At 44.0% G+C, this 20,552-nt stretch overlaps 2 protein-coding genes across 18 annotated transcripts in view; one reads left to right on the top strand and one right to left on the bottom strand.

The window, feature by feature from the left end:
- Positions 1–437: 437 nt before the first annotated feature.
- On the bottom strand, positions 438–13,889 carry ZSCAN29 (zinc finger and SCAN domain containing 29). 3 transcript variants are annotated; one of them, XM_055278943.2, is made up of 6 exons: positions 13,361–13,889; positions 12,087–12,516; positions 11,403–11,607; positions 8,615–9,313; positions 6,158–6,625; positions 438–4,180 (listed from the first exon to the last, which is right to left on the bottom strand). In XM_055278943.2, the coding sequence occupies exons 2-6, from the start codon at positions 12,402–12,404 to the stop codon at positions 3,312–3,314; spliced, it is 2,559 nt and encodes an 852-aa protein (XP_055134918.1). In that variant the 5' UTR covers positions 12,405–12,516; positions 13,361–13,889; the 3' UTR covers positions 438–3,311. The 3 variants fall into 3 exon arrangements, with proteins under 3 accessions (XP_055134918.1, XP_063495635.1, XP_063495636.1); XM_063639565.1 differs by having other exon boundaries at positions 8,615–9,279; positions 13,361–13,557; XM_063639566.1 differs by having other exon boundaries at positions 8,615–9,279; positions 12,087–13,557.
- The window catches only part of TUBGCP4 (tubulin gamma complex component 4), a 58,536-nt gene continuing 51,861 nt past the window's right edge, over positions 13,878–20,552 (top strand). For 10 of the 15 annotated variants that reach the window (XR_010120848.1, XR_010120846.1, XR_010120847.1 and 7 more), the window contains exons 1-2: positions 14,093–14,223; positions 18,892–19,020. Coding sequence is in view for 2 of the 15 variants with exons in the window: in XM_055278948.2 (XP_055134923.1) it covers positions 14,146–14,223; positions 18,892–19,020 (207 nt within the window). In the remaining 13 variants the exon portion in view is untranslated. Of the gene's footprint in view, positions 14,224–18,874; positions 19,021–20,552 lie in introns of all 15 variants that reach the window. The other 5 variants (XM_055278948.2, XM_055278947.2, XR_010120850.1 and 2 more) reach the window with 3 other exon arrangements.

Below are 20,552 nucleotides of genomic sequence, written 5' to 3'. Positions count from 1 at the left end.
CCTGTAGTCCCATCTATTGGGGAGGCTGGGAATCACTTGAGCCCAGGAATTTGAAGCTGCAGTGACCTATGATGGCACCACTGCACTCCAGCCTGGGCAACAGAGTGAGATCCTGTCTCTAAAAAATAAAATAAATAAAAACTTAAAAAATAAGACACTGCATGCCCAGTTATCTTGGGTCCTAATTTATTGTGGATATGGATACAGGTACAATGGAAGGATTTGCATTCTAATTTCCCTTTTACCACAATCTGACTTATTCCTCTTTCTAGAATATAAAGATTCAGATAAGCATACTTCTAGTAAACCCACACAAGGAGCTAAAAAAAAGAAAGACTGGTCTTTTCCTACCCTCCACAACTTGATCGTCATTTGTGTATATATATATATATATACACAGACACACACACATAAACACTTGAAAAAACACCAGGCACTTTATAGACATAATTTTTATTAATATGGTATCCCTGAGAGACAGATTAGGTGTAAACATTATTTTGCTTTACAGAAAGGGAAATGGAAGCAGGTTAACTTACAAGACATCTGGAACCAGAATATCTGTTGATAGCCCAACCAATGCTTTTCCCACGAGACTGTACATAGATATACTAAAGACAATTTTTTTTTGACATTACAGCACACTTCCTAAATCATCTCAGATCCTGAGGCACTGCTTCAGACTAGTGTTTCTTATAGCTTCCTGTCTGCTTAGGCAACATAAGTACCATCTTCCCTTAATTCCTAATAAATATTAGATTTTTTTTGTACTAAGATTCAACAGCAGAATCCTAATTAATCTCTAACACAGCAAGCTATGAATTATAGAATACTGTGTCTTCCTACTGCTCTCCCTGATCTTATTCCAGCCACAGAATTATAATTGAATGTGAAACGGCTACTTATCCCAGTCCTTGGCCATCTGGCCATGTTTATCTTTCTTCTCACCTGCTCATCAAAATATCTTCATCAGATACTACGATTTCTGACCTTTGTCTCCCATAGGAGCTAGTCCCCTAAAACTGCTTATTCTTTCAGTGCCAGTCAGCTGTTTCCTTATCAATAGTTATAGCATAGTACCTGATTTACTACAGATGATGGTTCTACCACCTCATGGTCTGCTCCTAACACCCATGTTTCAGCTAAGGTGATTCTCTGCCTGCTGCACAGCCCATATCATACTATTCCTCAAGTTCTCATGCTACTCCAAGCTTTATCTGGCCTTCCTTACAGTCTATCCTTTGCCCTTTGTTCCATCTACACAAAACACCTTGCTCCCCCATTTTCCCATTCCTCAACCCACACAGCACTCAATTTTGCAACTAGTTATGGAAAGTTCTTCCTATCATCATAATTTAACCAGTAACCTTCCCTCCTTTGAACACTTCCTGCTTCATGAAGCCTTCCTGAATAAAGAGAAGAAAATACCTCCCAGATTTTTGTTACAGCAAACTAATGCATTGGACCACAACATTTATGCACAGTGTTGCTACCTAGCTTTCTAGATTTCTCTAAAACTGCCGCAACTATGCACGTGCACTGGTTTGTCCATGTCAGTGTCATCTGCTTTAGATTGTAAGGACAAGGAGAGGACCTGTTGACCTTGTGCTATACAGGGCTCATCATACTGTGAGCATATGGGCAGTTAATACTACCGTATTATAAAGATGAGTAATTATATTTGCATTTAAAGAACTGCTTTTAATTGTATTCAGCTGAATGTGTATGTCTAGATTGGCAGCACCACTGGCCAAAGATAATCCATCTTCCCTGCCATTAGGGTAAAGGACCTGTTCACACACAGTAGTCCATTTTCCCAATACGTGGGAATGTGGCAGTGGCTTCTGCTTATTGCAGGTAAGTGCCCGTGGAGGGCATAACACTATACTAGGTGTGTGGAATATGGACGAGTCCCTATTGGCAGCTTTAACTGCTCTACCTGTCACCACATGCAGCTGCCTTGCTCTGTGGAACTTCTGGACCACAAGGGACAGATGAAATTCAGATGAGACTGGACAGAAAGAAAACCAACCTAAATCCTGTAAGTGTATTATTCTATTCCAACCCTTCTAGGACTCAGAAGAAACTAAGAAATCCAGGGTTCACACTTCAGTATAAGGTTTTCATTGTTTCTGCATAAGAACACCTGTTCTTGACAAGATGATTCATAGGGCAGAACCAAGATGGACATTAAACTCTCCTTTTTTAAGGTAAATGAAGAGGGTGCCTGACAAACATGTCATTTTGAGCACAGGTTTAAGTGAGCAGGAAGAGTCATTCATTTTAGCATTAACATTATTGTATAAAGAAGAGCTGGGCCGGGTGCAGTGGCTCATGCCTGAAATCCCAGCACTTTGGGAGACCTAGGCACGTGGATCACGAGGTCAGTTCAAAACCAGCCTGGCCAACATGGTGAAACCCCATCTCTACTAAAAATACAAAAATTAGCTGGGTGTGGTGGCAGGCGGCTGTGATCCCAGCTACTCAGGAGGCTGAGGCAGGAGAATTGTTTGAACCCACAAGGCAGAGGTTGCAGTGAGCTGAGATCATGCCACTGCACTCCAGCCTGGGCAACAGAGTGAGACTCCATCTCGAAAAAACCGGCGCAGTGGCTCATGCCTGTAATCCCAGCACTTTGGGAGGCCAAGGCAGGCAGATCACCTGAGGTTGGGAGTTTGAGACCAGCCTGCCCAACATGGAGAAACCCCGTCTCTACTAAAAATACAAAATTAGCCAGGCATGGTGGTGCATGCTTGTAATTCCAGCCACTTGGGAGGCTGAGGCAGGAGAATCACTTGAACCCAGGAGGCGGAGGTTGCAGTGAGCTGAGATCGCACCATTGCACTCCAGCCTGGGCAACAAGAGCGAAACTCCGTCTCCAAAAAAAAAAAAAAAAAGAGCTAGACCCACCTAATAGTCAGTCTCATAACTTCTTCTTGAAATGTAATGGGTTTTTCCTGTCAAAATGCAGCTGAATGACAGAATGAGTAAAGAAGGATGCTTATCAAATTCATAGGATCTATTACCATGTCCTCTCTGCTTATATTAAGGGAACACCATAGGCACTGAGAGGGAAAAGATGTTATCCATCAATTCAGATGCAGGCAAGGAGAGGGACTGAAATCTTCCATTCTTTAGACTGCCTTGGGGATTTGACTCTAGATCAGGAAAAACAAGGAACAAACAGTGGCATAAATCCTAAAGTGAATTTCCTAAGCTAACTGGACACAATAGGAGATGGATCTCACTATTGGAAGACTTTCTAAACAATACATTTATTGAGCCTCTTTCCTTTATATATCCTCAGGGGCTTACTTAGGAGCTGACTGTGACAGAAGCTTTTCCCGTGCATGGATTTCTCGGTGCTTATTAAGGGCAGAGCTTTTACTGAAGCACTTGCCACAGTCATGACACCCATAGGGTTTCTCTCCTGTGTGGGTTCTATGATGTGCACGTAAGTCAGAACTCTTACTGAAACTCTTTCCACAGTCAGGACACACATGGGGTCTCTCTCCTGTGTGTATCCTCCGATGTGCACTAAAATGAGAACTGTTATTGAAGCTTTTTCCACACTCTTCACATTGATAGGGCTTTTCTCCTGTGTGGGTTCTCTGGTGAATGATAAGGCTTGAGCTCTGATTGAAGCATTTCCCACACTCAACACATTGATAAGGTTTCTCTCCTGTGTGGATTCTCCTATGGGTGATGAAATTTGAACTGTCACGGAAACTTTTTCCACAGTCAAGACATTTATAAGGTTTCTCTCCAGTGTGGATTCTCCGGTGTCTAATGAGTCTTGCACTCCGACTGAAGCTTTTCCCACAATCAGCACATTTATATGGATTTTCCACCTGGTGGGATACCTGATGCATGAGAAGGGAATTTGGACCAAAGCTTTTGCTGTATTTGAGATATTTACAGGGTCTGTCTCCCAAGCAAGGTCTCTGTTGCCTTAGGACTTCACTTAAGCTCTTCTCTGGGAGTGTCAGTTTTCCTCTTTTCTCCCCTGAGGTCTTTGCCCACTGTCTTCCTGATCTACAGTCACTCTCATTGCCTTTACCCTGATGAGGATACCGGGGAATTTTCCTTTCAGATCTTGCAAGTAATGTCCTATGCAGTTGTACTTCCTCAGAAATATCCCGTTTTGAATTATCTTCATTCTCAAATCCAGCTTCAAAACCTGATGTAAAATAGAATTTTAGAAGTTATCTATTTTCTTAATCATATGTGCCACAGGAATGTAAAACTTGGGAAAAACAAGCATAACACCACATGATTAAAGATAAAATTTAGGGAGCCCTAGATCCCAAATAACTACCATTATCTTATTAAAATCCCAATGTTTTACTTCTCTACTTGTTAACCTATCATGTGCTTCTCATCTATATAGGGTCTGAATAATATATACTTTTAACTCCTCTTGGTCACCTAGGATCTTTGGAAAATCCTCTCAGTACAGCATGGAAAACCACCAGGTTTTAGATAAAATAATTTCCATGTTTCTACAGGAAAGACACTTTCTAATATGTATTTTTGCCACATCTTAGTCTGTCATAGTATTCTTATTCATGTTCTTCACCAGTAACTAAAAGGTTTAGAAGGACATGCTCAGGAAAACATTTTTTGGAAACTTTTATATCCAGAGGAGCTTCATGAGTCCCCTTCCCCTCACATTCCAATATACATTGGAAGTAAAAACAGGATAGAAAAATATGTAGTATCTTTCAAAGAACCAAAAGGCCTTAAGAACCAAATGCCTGGCTTTTTTGGGCCTAGGCTATGCAAATTTGCATTTATTCAGATATTTCAGGTAAAACTCTGAATCCCATATTCCCTAGACTAAATCTAGGAGTAAAAGCATGTTGAGTATCAGCCCATGTTTGTACCTCCTGAGACAGTATTTCCACCCAGAAGCCTAGTCTTATGAGATATTTCATGAAATATTCACTAGATTAAATAAATCTTAGAAACTTAAATATGTGAATATGTATTGTGAGCCTCCAAGAGGGGTATTTACCATCTTCCCAAACCTAGAAGTTATTTTTTAGTAGAATATATTAATACCCCATGGAATTGATATTCCAGGGAACACCATTAAAGAATGCTGATCTTAAAGACTTATGAAAATGAAAACTATTATTTATTAAATGGCTACTATGTGCCAGGCACTGTGCACAGTACCTCATTTACATCAACCCTAGGAGGTAGGTCTTAATATATAAGCAAACTTGGGAGTTAAGTAACTTTTTTTTTCCACTCGTTGCCCAGGCTGGAGTGCAATGGCACTATCTCAGCTCACTGCAACCTCTGCCTCCCAGGTTCAAGCGATTCTCCTGCCTCAGCCTTCCGAGTAGCTGGGATTACAGGCGCACGCTACCACACCTGGCTAATTTTTTGTATTTTTAGTAGAGATGGGGTTTCGCTGTGTTGGTCAGGCTGCTCTCCAACTCCTGACCTCAGGTGATCCACCCGCCTCGGCCTCCCAAAATGCTGGGATTACAGGCATGTGCCACCATGCCCAGCCTTAAGTAACTTTCTCTAAGTCACTTAACTAATAAACAACAGAGCCCAGATTCACATACGTACACATATATGACTCTGAAATCAGAACTGTTCTCACAAGGAGGGAAGCCCTTGTGAAGTATTTTTTTCTTATCTAGCAAAGATTCAAAGGGTCAGTTCTCTCAGGAACCTCAGATTTGTAAAAGTGAACAACAGTTATCAGGTTTTCATAAATGTGAATAAAGCAGACATATAGCTGGTATAGGAGCTGAAACTAGAAGAAAGCATTATATAAAAGAGAATGAACTTTTAAAATCAACTTCATCCTACTGTGGGTACATGACATGCTATTTGAGAAATGTGAGCTTTCAGATTCCCTGCTTAGTAAACTGGTTGGAAACCTAGTGGTTCATGAATAAATCACAGCAGATTTACAATGTGCAGCTATCTCAGATTGATGCTCTAGTGTGGGGAGGCAAGTCACATAAATAATTTATATCCCCTTAGTGAGCTGCTTTACTAGACAAGAAATATGGGTGGTCACAAGAATCCATGAAAGCTGGGTGTAGAGGCCAGTTCTCAATCGGATGATATTTTTCCTAAGTCCCATTGTCTTCCCTTTGTTATTTATACCATAATAGTGAAAGAGTCTTACCACGGGGGCTTTGGAATAACACTGGAGCACGGGTTATGACAGCCCCTGGGGGTATCTCAGTATCCTCTTCATCATCATCAGAATCTTCCTCTGTGGCCTCGTCTGCCTCTTCGGCTTGCTTCTGAGCTTCAGCCTCACTGGTCCCCTGGATGGGGCAAGAAGCAGTCTCTTCCTGGCCATCATTGGGTGGGGCAGCAACCCGGACACTCACCAAAGCATCCATCTCTTCAAAGAAGGGACAGGTCTCTGGTGCCTGGCCATTCTTAACTTTCCGATAGCTGGTTTGCAGGCTTTTAAACTTGGTCCGACACTGCTCCGGGGTCCTAAGAAAGCCATATTCCCATAACCTCTCAGCCACTGCTCCATACAGCTGGCTGTTGCGGTGACAGTTCCGGAGGGCTTCATAAAACTGGGTCTCACTAAGAATTGCAAGGTAAGTCTTGGTCTCTTCATAGCCCCAGTGTACACCTGCCACCAGAAGAGAAATTTCAGCACCACTTAATCCAGAGCTTTACAGCCTGAATTCCTCAGTCCTATCATCTGCATCATGAGAATTCACCTAAGCTCAGGCTCCTAGATGAAAAAGTAAAAATACTTCATGTTTCCAAAATCCACAAACTCAGTATAGAATGTTTTGCTTCTTTATATCCTTTAGCAATTTCACAGAGACCTTTATTTACAAATTCTGTTTAGCCATATAAAAAAGAAGCTGGCCAGGCACAGTGGCTTATGCCTGTAATCCCTGTGGATCACTTGGGGCCAGGAGTTTGAGACCAGCCTGGACAACATGGTGAAAGCCTGTTTCTACTAAAAACACAGAAAAATTAGCTAGGCGTGGTGGTGTGCACCTATAGTCCCAGCTACTTGGGAGGCTGAGGCATGAGAATCGACAGTCACTTGAACTGGGGAGGTGGAGGTTGCAGTGAGATGAGATCACACCACTACGCTCCAGCCTGGACAACAAAGCGACTGTCTCAAAAAAAAAAAAAAAAAGTGAAAGAACAAAGATAATGAAAATAACATTTAGCACATGTGCCATGTTTAATTAACCTACATATATTTGTGTCTGCAACAAAAAAGAGAATGAAGAAAACAAGAAGAAAAAGAGAAATGAAAAAGCAGAAGACACAAAGACCAGAAAGCTAGAACAGAACTAAAATAAGATCATGCATGTCACAAAAAATAGAAGGAAAAGACCACTGCTCACAAAGGAACTGCAACTTTAGCAATGTAGTCCTCCTGTTTTGCCCCATTTTACACTTGAGGAAATGGAAGCTTAGAATGGTTAGATAACTGCTCAAGGTCGCCCAGTTGAGTGGTCATCAGGATTAGAATCTAAGCCTCCTGGGTCATACTTTGGTGCTCTTTCCATAACAGCACAGTTGTACCAATTACATTAATGGTAGTAAATGATACTTTAAAAAGGATTCCATAGGCAAGGATTTTTTTTTTTTTTTGAGACGGAGTCTCGCTGTCGCCCAGGTTGGAGTGCAGTGGCGCGATCTCAGCTCACTGCAGGCTCCGCCCCCCCGGGGTTCACACCATTCTCCTGCCTCAGCCTCCCGAGTAGCTGGGACTACAGGCGCCCGCCACCTCGCCCGGCTAATTTTCTGTATTTTTAGTAGAGATGGGGTTTCACCGTGTTAGCCAGGATGGTCTCGATCTCCTGATCCACCCGTCTCGGCCTCCCAAAGTGCTGGGATTACAGGCGTGAGCCACCGCGCCCAGCCAAGAATATTTAAATGGAGTGTTAAACAAGCTTTCTCACTGTAGGACTTCTCAATCCTGTTAAAATGCCAATGTATACTATGAATCTCAGAGGAAACTTAGATGTTTCCCAGCTCAGTGTGGTGGCTCACACCTGTAGTCCTAACTACTCGGAAGGCTGAGGTGGGAGGACTGCTTGAACCCAGTGAGACCAGCCTGGGCAACACAGCAAGACCCTGTCTCTGTTTTAAATATATTTTAACATTTTTAAAGAAAAAAATGTTTCCCCAACTTTGGACAATTCTTCACTGTACTATTCTAAGTAAAAACGAATATAATAAACTGACTGAGCTTTGGGGAAGTAAAAGATAAAATATGTAAAACATCAAGTTCATATGACATACTCAATAAACACTGGTTCTACTTAAAGATAATATTGTGCCACATTTTTCTCATGAGCCTGCAATGATTTTAAAATCAGGGAAAAAAATAGTTTAGTAAAGAAATGGAATGATACTCCTCAGGACTGTGAATTTTCTGAGTGTATTTCTTTTAAAAATCTAAATGTATTCCCAATTATCTCACTGATTTTCCCATAAAAGAGAATGAAATACACACAAAAAATTGAGAAGCACTTCTTTGTTCCCTAAGTGGCAAAGCTGGCATGTGACATTAAGCCTTCTGACGCCACATCCAGTCTCTTCGTTCCCCAAGTCTAATTCCAAAACTCCATGAAGAAAAGCTTCTTACCACCTGGGCTTCTGAACAGAACAGGTGCAGTTGAGTTGGGGTCCTGGGGGGTCGTCTCTAGATCCATGTCATCACTGTCAGACTCCTGAGCCACAGCCTCTTCTGCTCCCTCCTCATGCTGCCAGCCCCTCTGCCCTGGCTCCTCAGTCTCAGCATCGCTACCTACCAGGCCAGAGTGAGAGGCTGCTGCTTCCAGGCCATTATTGGGCAGGGCAATGACCTGAGCACTCATCAGGGCTTCCATCTCTTCAAAGAAGGGGCAGGTCTCAGGCGGGTGGCCGCTCTTGACTTTCCGATAGCTCTTCTGGAGACCTTTGAACTTGGTCCGACACTGTTCCAGGGTCCGGAGGAAGCCATATTCCCTGAGCCGCTCAGCCACAGCCCCATACACTTGGCTGTTCCTATGACAGTTTCTGAGAGCTTCAAAAAACTCAGTCTGGCTGAGAATTGCGAGGAGCGTTCTGGTCTCTTCATAGCCCCAGTGCACACCTGCCACCTTCTCATCTTCAAAGCTCCAGTGATCCTGTTCCACCCAGCTTCTTCTGTCTTTCTTGGATGGTAACAGATCAGCATGCACTCGTCTGTCTCCTGTGTGGCTGCCACTTGGAAGTTCTTTCTCCTTGGAGCCCAGCAGATCTGGGATCCATGGCTCTCCTTGCTCCAACCTGGAGACCACACCGGATTTAGGAAATGGAAATCCTGCTTGCAGGGAAACAAACAAAAGTTGTCATAGTTTGGACTGATTATCACAAAAATCTTGAAATTCAGTCCTGCCTTTTTCATCCAAGAGGATTATAAACAAGGTGTCTAGGGAAATGTTTTCAGAAAGTTCAGTGGGCTGAAAAAGGTGGGGAAAATACAGGAAACTTCAAAAGATGAGAAATGTTTTATTTTCCAGAGCAGGTGACAAGAGAGGAAAGGATTCTGTTGTGTGTTCAGAGCAGATAATTCTATTCCAAGCTCTCCTATTTGTAGGCAGGTCCTAGTACTGCTGGGAATAATTGTTCTTCACTTGGGGCTACAGAATTAAACTCGGCGTGATTTCAAGGGGGAAGCGAGAGAAGATTGTCTTTACCTTATCTGTTTCCTTCACAGTCAGTCACCAAGTTCTAAAGGTGTTTACCTTAGTAGTCCTTCCTCTCTATTCCTACTGCCACCATCCAAGTCCAGACTACTTACCCTCTCACACGCAGATAATTGCAGCAGTCACTGTTCTACCTAACCGCAGGCTCTTGCTTGCTTCCTCAGTGTACATGCTACCCTGGTGAACCTTAACCTTAGTGCCTACCATACCCATTCCTGTCAGACTCTTCCCTCCAGAACACAGCACACTATTGTTCACCACTCTGTGCCTTTACTTTTAATTCCCTCCTATCCAATTTCAGCCCATCCTTCAAGAGGCTGTATTTGCCAGTGCCCTCAAGAAGCCTTACTGACAGCCCTCCCTCATCTCCCACTCTGACAAACCCATACGGTACTCACACAATTGGGCAAGTCATTGTCTGGCACTGTTTCAGTACAGTTCAGTTCGGCACATACTTAAGAGTTAGCTATAGTGTTCTCAATCATGTTTTTAAGTTCTTTGAGGATAGGCACATTTTCTTATTGCAGAGTACCCTGCAAGGTGTTGAGCACCTTGACAGGTGTTCAAAAACTGATGAACTCTGCAAGTCTGTATGTGAGATTCAGGGATTTCATCTGGGTGACAAAACAGACCATTACCAAACTGGCTGAGAAGGCTATTGTCTTGGATGATAAGATCAGAATTCAAAACAACCTCAACAAATTTTAAGTGAAATGGTAACAGAAAAAAGTATACAACATGGAGATCAATAGACTACAAAGAAGAAAAACAAGTTCTACAAAAATCAAGTATAAGAATAATCAACTAGGTATAAAGGCATTGGGGAAAGCTGTCAGAGTCCTGGAAGTTACCAGGTGAACAAAAAAATGTAACAGGTTGGGCTATACTGATACAAGACATTGCAAAACTGAAGTAAAATTCTTACTTAGCTTCTAACAGACTTTCAGGAAAATAATAAACATAATTTAGTTCCCCACAATTAACATGATATTTGGAGAACTTAAAGGTTCCAATAGAGAGCAACAAAAACTTAGGTTTAAAGAATGGATCTGGCCGGGCGCGGTGGCTCACGCTTGTAATCCCAGCACTTTGGGAGGCCGAGGCGGGCGGATCACGAGGTCAGGAGATCGAGACCACAGTGAAACCCCGTCTCCACTAAAACAATACAAAAAATTAGCCGGGCGTGGTGGCGGGCGCCTGTGGTCCCAGCTACTCGGAGAGGCTGAGGCAGGAGAATGGCGTGAACCCGGGAGGCGGAGCTTGCAGTGAGCCGAGATTGCGCCACTGCACTCCAGCCTGGGCGACAGAGCAAGACTCCGTCTCAAAAAAAAAAAAAAAAAGAATGGATCTTCTGGGGAAAAGCTTAAGGTAACAAATACAGTTTAATTTGAAGATGGAAAACAACCAAAAGGAAGATGTGCCTTCAAGTATAGAAAAGAATTTTTATCTAGAAAATAATGACCTACTATCATCATTACTAAGAGGAAATAAAATAATTCCAAGTTCTGATAAAAACTAGGGAACCATTCCCTTGTGGACTTATCAAGAGGTAATATAAGAATACCAGAGGGCTAAACTACATGTCAATAACCACATATTCGCAATTTCCACTTACTCCTGAAATCCCTTTCCCACTCACTATTCCCAACCCTACTTCCCAACTTGGAATGGCAGTCTATCTTCCCATATGAATCTACTCCTCACCGCTCCTTTGAAAAGGTTTGAGCTTCTCCTTTGGGTTCATCTGCTCCTGTGGTCTCAGGTCTGGGCTTCTTGCCCTCTCTTTCTTGGGTACACCCCTGGGCTGGGGTTCCACTGACTCCTGCCGAACACTTAATAACTCTTGTGATGATTTCGGGGGTGTCATCTTCTCCAAGCGCACTTTCTGCCCCTTCACAGAGACTGTGACCTAGAAACAACCCCCGTTAATTGTCACTGCAAGATCATAATGAGGGGCATTCCCAGAGGAGATTATTTAATACCCCAAAAGAGATCATCTTTCAGAGCCATGGCCAGGGTTGTAGGGGTGAGGGAGGTTAACGTGAACAAGGGTCTTATTCTATTGCCATTAGCTTAAAGCAGTTGAAACTCCAGAAGGAAATGATCAAAATAGTAAACCCACCTTCACGCTGAAAAAAAAAAAAAAAATCCCCTTTCTTCCCTATTAAGAAACTATAAAACTAGGAAAAACTCATTATGACAGGGTAGGTGAAGGTACACCCAGGAAGCATCTCCAGACAAGCACTATCTGAAAAAGTTACCTATACCAGACCAGAAGTATAAGCCTCACCAAGGGAGACTGTGTCCCTCTTTAAGCCTGTCTATAACTTAATTTAGCCCTCCACCCAATATCACACTTTTGAATTTGAATTCCCCCTCCCTTCTCACCGAAGATCCAGGTCTTCCAGGCTCTCTTTCTAAATCTTCCACGAGAGTCACTGCCTCCTCTCCATTTTCTGGACATTGTTCCTGTACCCAATTCTGGATCTCCCCAGGTAAGACGGTCAGGAACTGCTCTAGCACCAACAGTTCTACAATCTGCTCCTTGGTGCGCACCTCCGGCCTTAGCCACCGACAGCAAAGTTCCCAGAGTTGGCTGAAAGCCTCCCGCGGCCCAGCCACCTCCTGGTAATGGAATCTCCTGAAACGCTGTCGGAAGGTCTCAGAGTTAGTGCCATTCTCTCTCAGAGCGGATTTGGCCATCATTAACAGCAGAAAGCAGCTTCCCTTCGCTTAAGAGTCTGGGTTCCAGGGCTTACATCTATCTTCCCATGTCCTTGGAGAATCCCCTGCAGATGACTCTAAGAGGAGTTTCTTCCTAGGGCAGAGAAAGATGGCACTATCAGAAGGAATACATTCATATGTCTAAAGTCTTGCCAGAGCTGGCCTGCCTTCCCATGTGCTCCGAGTGGCCTTCTGAGGTAGCACAATCTTCAGTAAATAGACTTTGCAAAAGCTGCTTTTCTGGTTGACTTCCAGGGCAGCCCCAGGAAGCAGCAGGGAATAAAAGTACTGTCAGGCCGGGCGCGGTGGTTCACGCCTGTAGTCCCAGCACTTTGGGAGGCTGAGGCGGGCGGATCACGAGGTCAGGAGATCGAGACCATCCTGGCTAACACGGTGAAACCTCGTCTCTACTAAAAATACAAAAAATTAGCCGGGCGTGGTGGCGGGCGCCTGTAGTCCCAGCTACTTGGGAGGCTGAGGCAGGAGAATGGCGTGAACCCGGGAGGCGGAGCTTGCAGTGAGCCGAGAAAGCGCCACTGCACTCCAGCCTGGGCGACAGAGCGAGACTCCGTCTCAAAAAAAAAAAGAAAAAAAAAAGTACTGTCTGCCCCTCTCCCACCTCCTCCAAATCCGATCCCATTTAACTTCCCTGGCCAATGTTGCACAGTGAGTCCGAACCATATAGGAGAGTTCGAGCTCGAGAGGATCTAAAGACAAGTCACCATCCTGCTTGAAGGCAACAAAAAGCCTCTGTCCAGCTGGTCGCAGCTGATCTCCCCCAGTATCTCCGCAGTCCTTCCCGAAGCCTTCTGCGTCCGCCCCGCCCCCTCGGGCTGCACAACTCCCAAAGCCCACCCCAGGTAAAAATCACGTCCAGAATCTCGGGTCTTTGTTTTCCCCGCGTAGTAGTAGCCGCTCAGCAAGGATTAGGGAGCTACCTGTCGGAAAACCTCGCGCAAGGAGAGAAGCTGGTTTTGGCTCCAAAGCGAGGACCGAGTGGGCTTGGGGAGAGTCACACTGCGCTGGAGAGACGGAGTCCGAGGGGCAGTAGTAACGGGCTTCCTGAGGACGGGCTCGGGTGTCGGCCAGAGGCTCCAGGTGCTGCCGGTTCGCGGACGCAGAGCTCTCAGCTCAAGGAGCGGCGGCGGCGGGATTCTGGCCTCTTTTGTCTCCGCTCCCTCCAGCCCGGTAACCTGGAGCCGTCGTGCAGTCCCTCCAGAGGCCTCTGACCCGGCTAAGGCGCCCTGAGGGCGCCCTCCAGTCCACCCCTGGGAGCGTCTCCCTCTCGAGCTGCCCCTCAACCCCCTCGCATTCTTGCCTCCGGGCCAGCCTCACCCACTCGGGGTCCGGGTCCTACCCCGACCCCCGCCCCGGCTCTCCAGCCTCCCAAGTAGAGCTCCCAAACCGGAAGTCCGAGCGGGCGGCTCGGGGCACCGAGGGCGCATGCGCGAGGGCAGCGACCGCGACTCAGTCTCCGCGGAGCCCGGGCGGGAGTAGCGGGTGGACCCGGTGGAGCCGCCGAACTTCCGGGACTCCCCCGCGACCCCTTCCCAGCTTCCCGTCCGCTCCGCCGCAGCGATTCTCTCGGTGGGTTGATTCAGCACAAACCGCCCGACCCAGGGGCCTGTGCGCGTGTGGAAGGGGAAGCACTCCCCGCGTGGTCGCCTGGAGGTGCGCTGGAGGAGGGGGTGACATAACCAGGGACTCGAGGTCCGCCGTGGGAATGATCCACGAACTGCTCTTGGCTCTGAGCGGGTACCCTGGGTCCATTTTCACGTGGAACAAGCGGAGTGGCCTGCAGGTACTGTCCGACGCAGAGCGCGGGAACCAGGGAGCGCAGGAGCGGCGACCTGAGCCAGCGCCTGGGGGAGTAGGCTGAGGGACCTAGCGGGCGGGGCTTCCAGGGCTGAGGACGTGTCCCTGGACAGGTGACTGGAGGGCAGCCCCTTAGGGTCAAGGCTGATGCGACACCTAGAGAGGCCGGGCCTAGGCTAGAAAACGGAGGGCAGACCTCAAAGAGCCCCACCTGTGGCGGGGCGAGGAAAGGGCCTGAGGTCCAGGTGTCTGACAGTTGCTGGGGAATGATATAGAAGTGTGGGAGGCACTTTCTCCTATTTATTTTCACACGTGCATTGTCTGAGTTTTGAAGTACTGGGCCAAATACACAGCTCCCAAACACATGGTAAGCGCTCAGTAAAGTTTGTTGAATGAAATAAATGAAATAGAGAGCGTGTAGTGTTTCCCTCATTACTCCTTTACCAGAAAATTTCTGCACTAGGTAAAGCACTTGGTAGGGGGCCTTTGTGTAACCAGGAATGTATGATGTTCCGTATGCATTATCTTATTTAATCCTCACAACCACCTATATCCATTTTACAGATTAAGCTAGGTTTAGAATAGTTAAATAACTATCAGGGTCACATAGCTAGTAATTAACAGCTTAGTTTTGAAGCCGGGTCTGTCTGGCTTCAGTATTTGAACTACTCTTACCTGCTTCTGCTTCCAGTAATGTTATCTAATGCTCTCAATAATTTAGTCCACTTAGGTATTGTTTCTACCAGTTAACAAATGAGCAAGCCGAAGCTCAGAAAACTTTATGCTAGCCAGTCCTGGTAGTGGCAAGATTGAAATCTAGGTCCGCCTGATCACCAAGACATGCCTATTCTTAGGAGAATTGGCAATATAGACTGTGGAAGAGCAGAAAAAGTACATTCGTAGTCTATAAAACCTATAAATCAAACAGTTTCCTTTCGTTATTATTTATGAAATGTGTATTTGGAGTTCAGGAGTTTAGGTGAATTTTTGAAAAAAATAGGTGAAGATTTGTGTGGTGGAGTTTGAATTGCTATCGTTCACCTGTAGGTCTTTGAAGACTAATTCGATGTTTCACTTTTCTCCATAGAACTTAGTACAATGCCAGGCATATAGGACAGTATTCAGGAAGTATGTGGGTGCCTGATGGTCCAAAAGAAAAAGAGATAACACAGTACAGGAAAGATAGCTAGGGAGTGGGTGGGGGAGACAGCCACAAGTAATTCATCTTTTCCCTTCCTTTCTTTCTTGTGAAAAATTCTCAATCAGGTATTTCTACCTTTTCATCCTTAAGGTCTCAGCTTTAAAGTCACTTTGTCCGAAAAACTTTCTCTGAGCACATCTTTAAGCATCCTCCCCGATGCCATTATTCTCCATCAGCTCGTTTGTTTCCCTTATAGGATTTGTCACAATTCATAATGTATTGTTGTTACCTGCCGTTAGCCTTTCTCCCGCATAGATTGCCCCGGGAGCGAAGACCAGTGGTCTTCTTCATTCATCTACCCAGAGCACCTAGCACAGTTTCTGCCACATAGCAGGTGTTTAGGTACTGATGGAAGAAAAAGAAGACAAAGACAGCAAATATTACATACTTTCTGCAGAGCAGTGTCTTTTACATTTGAATAAAGGGAAAAGTTGTCATGAGTGCCAAGTGTTAATGAAAATTATTTTATGATATTGAATATGTATATACATAAGCTAGGTATAAACTCAAGCATAGTGCTCTTAAACAACTATAAAATCAAATATTTTTATAAATTTAAAGTAAACAAAATACCAAATCAATAAGTTCAAATGACCATTATTCTAATGCAGTATTTCTCAGCCTATTCCTATAACTGTGTTATATAGAATGGTATCGGTAACTTCAAGATGTTATTTGCTGTTTCAGAATAATTAGATATTGAACTTTTCGAAAACTCTGCCAACAAGAAACGCTCAAATGCCAATTTTAATAGTAGTATCACTTGATAACTGGTAGAGCTGTCTTGTTAATAATATAAAATCTCTTATGTGTATTGAGCACTGGCTATGGGCTTAACTTATTTAATCCTCACAATTATTTTCTTCAGTTTATAGGTATGAAAACAGGCACAGACAAGTATAGTAACTTGCCTAAGCTTTCAAGCAAGTAAGAGGCAACTCAGGGATTCAAACCCAGTCAGTCAGGCTCCAGAGACCAGGTTTTTTTTTGTTTTTTTGTTTTTTTTTTTTCAGATGGTGTCTCACTCTGTCGCCCAGGCTGGAGTGCAGTGGCACAATCTCGGCTCACTGCAAGCTCCACCTCCCGGGTTCACGCCATTCTCCTGCCTCAGCCTCCCGAGTAGCTGGGACTACAGGCACAGGCACCTGCCACCACACCCGGCTAATTTTTTTGTATTTTTTTTTTTTTTAGTAAAGATGGGGTTTCACCGTGTTAGCCAGGATGGTCTCGATCTCCTGACCTCGTGATGTGCCCACCTCAGCCTCCCAAAGTGCTGGGATTACAGGCGTGAGCCACCTCACCCGACAAGAGACCAGGTTCTTAAGCACCGTGTTGTGCAACCTCTTAAATTACTAACTTGAAGATGTGATTAGCATTGTGTCATTAAAATCTACATTAATTGGATTCCTAATCAATTTTCTGTGGACTCGGTAACAGAAAAATTCTTCTTCGCCTATTTGTTACCACATTTACTGTCATGTAAAGATAGCATCCACATATAATCCATATTATATATCCATCCATATAATATGCTAAGTTCCTTTGGAGCAGTAATTGTATCTGATTTTGTTCACTCTTTTATCTCAAAGTATTAGCACAGTACCTGGGATATAGTAATGGAAATGTAAAATGGTACAGCCATTGTGGAAAATGGTATGGCAGTTCTTCAAAAAATTAATAAAGGCCAGGCACAGCGGCTCACACTTGTGATCTCAGCACTTTGGGAGGGTGAGGCTGGAGGATCAGTTAATGCCAGGAGTTTGAGGCTAGCCTGTGCAACAGAGCAAGACTCCATCTCTACAAAAAAAATTTTTTTAATTAGCCGGGCATGGTGACACATGCCTATAGTCGTAGCTACTCTGGAGGCTGAGGTGGGAGAATTGGTTGAACCTAGGGGTTCAAGGTTACAGTGAACTATGAACCCACCACTGTATTCCAGTCTGGGTGACAGAGTGAAACCTTGTCTCTAAAAAAAAAAATTAAATATAAAATTCCCATATAATCTAGCAGTTCCACTTCAGGATATATCCCAAAAGAAGTGAAAGCAGGGACCCAACAGATATTTGTACACCCGTGTTCTCCAAGCATTATTCACAATAGCTGAGAGGTGGAAGCAAGTGTCAGTGCAGGGACGAATAGGTAATTGAGATGTGGTATATACATACAAGGGAATATTGTTCAGCCTTAAAAAGGAAGGAAATTCTGGCACATGCTGCAACATGGATGAGCTGAAATAAGCCAGTCACAAAAGGACAAATAATGATTCCACTTTTTTTGAGACAGAGTCTCGCTCTGTTGCCCAGGCTGGAGTGCGGTGGCACAATCTCGGCTCGCTGCAACCTCCGCCTCCCGGGTGTAAGCAATTCTCATGCCTCAGCCTCCCAAGTAGCTGGCATTACAGGCGCCCACCACCACGCCTGGCTAATTTTCTTATTTTTAGTAGAGACAGGGTTTCATCATGTTGGCCAGGCTGGTCTTGAACTCCTGACCTCAGGTGACCCACCCGCCTCGGCCTCCCGAAATGCTGGGATTACAGGCGTGAGCGATTGTACCCGACCTGAGTGATTCCACTTATATGAGGTAGCTAGAGTAGTCAAAGTCAGAGGCAGTAGAGTGGTGTTTGGCAGGGGCTGGATACAGAGTTTCATTTGGGGCAAACAAAAAAGTTCTGGAGATGGATGGTGGTGCTGGTTGCACAACAGTGTGAATGTTCTTCATACCACTGAACTGTATACTTAAAAGAGCTAAAATGGTAGATTTTGTTATATGTATTTTACCACAGTATTTTTAAAAAGTTGGTTGAAGGAATGTATTTTTCCACTACTTTTTTCTGCCTGAACTGCTGTGAAACCTTTATATATAGCATATTAGGCTATCATTTGGCTTTCATTTAAATTAAAAATACAAATGTAAATATGGACACTAAATACATATGGCCAATTATAAGGTGCATTTACAGATAATAGGTATGCTTAATTTTAGATTTTTACTGGAATGAAAACAATGAAAAATTTTATAGGGAATTTGTAAATCCTAAGAATATGTCTGAGAAACCCACGGACTCTGCAGACCCCCGTTTGAGCATTATTGCTAAAGAGACTTTGTTGCAAACAGGTCAAAACCCCCATATCCTTATAGACCATCCCTAGGAGATTGCTTAAGAAGCAGGTAATAGCGGCTGCTCCTGGGGTGGTTGACTCATTTTTAATGTACACCATTTTGTATTGTTTAAATTATTTAGCGTGTGTTACCTATTTTAAGAAGCAAATAATTGGGTCAGGGATAGGGAACCCCTTGGAAGTGCTTTGGAAATACATTATTATCCAGAACTTAACACCTTTAAGTGAACATCTTGAGAAAGAAAACGATAAATGTGTAGTATGAAGCGTTTGAAACGCCTGAAAGTTGGGGCAGTGACTGGAGGTGTTTTCTGCAGTGTTCCTCTTCCTGCAGGTATCGCAGGACTTCCCTTTCCTCCACCCCAGTGAGACCAGTGTCCTGAATCGACTCTGCCGGCTCGGCACAGACTATATTCGCTTCACTGAGTTCATTGAACAGTACACGGGCCATGTGCAACAACAGGTGGGTCCTGCTCTCTGTGGGGGTACACCTCTAGAGGGCAGGAGCTATGTCAAGCTTTCAGTGAATTTATCGGTAATTCATGTGAAATAAGTTATGGATTTCTCATCACTAGAAATATTCAAGTGAAGGCAAGGCCTCTAATTGGTTTGTTTATATAACTTTTTTTTTTTTTGAGTTAAAGTTGCATTTATTCACATGCAATGTAAAAATCTTTTTTTTTTTTTTATTATACTTTAGGTTTTAGGGTACATGTGCACAACGTGCAGGTTTGTTACATATGTATCCATGTGCCGTGTTGATTTCCTGCACCCATTAACTCGTCATTTAGCATTAGGTATATCTCCTAATGCTGTCTCTCCCCCCTCCCCCAACCCCACAACAGTCCCCGGAGTGTGATGTTCCCCTTCCTGTGTCCATGAGTTCTCGTTGTTCAATTCCCACCTATGAGTGAGAACATGCGGTGTTTGGTTTTTTGTCCTTGCAATAGTTTACTGAGAATGATGTTTTCCAGTTTCATCCATGTCCCTACAAAGGACATGAACTCATCATTTTTTATGGCTGCATAGTATTCCATGGTGTATATGTGCCACATTTTCTTAATCCAGTCTATCGTTGTTGGACATTTGGGTTGGTTCCAACTCTTTGCTATTGTGAATAGTGCCGCAATAAACATACGTGTGCATGTGTCTTTATAGCAGCATGATTTATAGTCCTTTGGGTATATACCCAGTAATGGGATGGCTGGGTCAAATGGTATTTCTAGTTTTAGATCCCTGAGGAATCGCCACACTGACTTCCACAATGGTTGAACTAGTTTACAGTCCCACCAACAGTGTAAAAGTGTTTCTATTTCTCCACATCCTCTCCAGCACCTGTTGTTTCCTGATTTTTTAATGATAGCCATTCGAACTGGTATGAGATGGTATCTCACTGTGGTTTTGATTTGCATTTCTCTGATGGCCAGTGATGATGAGCATTTCTTCACGTGTTTTTTGGCTGCATAAATGTCTTCTTTTGAGAAGTGTCTGTTCATGTCCTTTGCCCACTTTTTGATGGGGTTGTTTGTTTTTTTCTTGTAAATTTGTTTGAGTTCATTGTAGATTCTGGATATTAGCCCTTTGTCAGATGAGTAGGTTGCAAAAATTTTCTCCCATTCTGTAGGTTGCCTGTTCACTCTGATGGTAGTTTTTTTGCTGTGCAGAAGCTCTTTAGTTTAATGAGATCCCATTTGTCAATTTTGGCTTTTGTTGCCATTGCTTTTGGTGTTTTAGACATGAAGTCCTTGCCCACGCCTATGTCCTGAATGATATTGCCTAGGTTTTCTTGTAGGATTTTAATGGTTTTAGGTCTAACATTTAAGTCTTTAATCCATCTTGAATTAATTTTTGTATAAGGTGTAAGGAAGGGATCCAGTTTCAGCTTTCTACATATGGCTAGCCAGTTTTCCCAGCACCATTTATTAAATAGGGAATCCTTTCCCCATTTCTTGTTTTTGTCAGGTTTGTCAAAGATCAGATAGTTGTAGATATGCG

Source organism: Symphalangus syndactylus, chromosome 5 (assembly GCF_028878055.3).
Source record: "Symphalangus syndactylus isolate Jambi chromosome 5, NHGRI_mSymSyn1-v2.1_pri, whole genome shotgun sequence".
NCBI classification, from domain to species: Eukaryota; Metazoa; Chordata; class Mammalia; order Primates; family Hylobatidae; genus Symphalangus; species Symphalangus syndactylus.
The sequence above is the reverse complement of the archived record's forward strand: the minus strand, read 5'-3'. Positions and strand labels throughout refer to the sequence as shown.

Coding starts and splice junctions, on each gene's coding strand:
- ZSCAN29 (XM_055278943.2), bottom strand. CDS start 12,404: ATGATGGCCAAATCCGCTCTGAGAGAGAATGGCACTAACTCTGAGACC. Junction 11,608..12,086: donor CTGGAAGACCTGGATCTTCG/GTGAGAAGGGAG, acceptor GGTTGTTTCTAG/GTCACAGTCTCTGTGAAGGG. Junction 6,626..8,614: donor TCTGTTCAGAAGCCCAGGTG/GTAAGAAGCTTT, acceptor TTCTGGTGGCAG/GTGTACACTGGGGCTATGAA.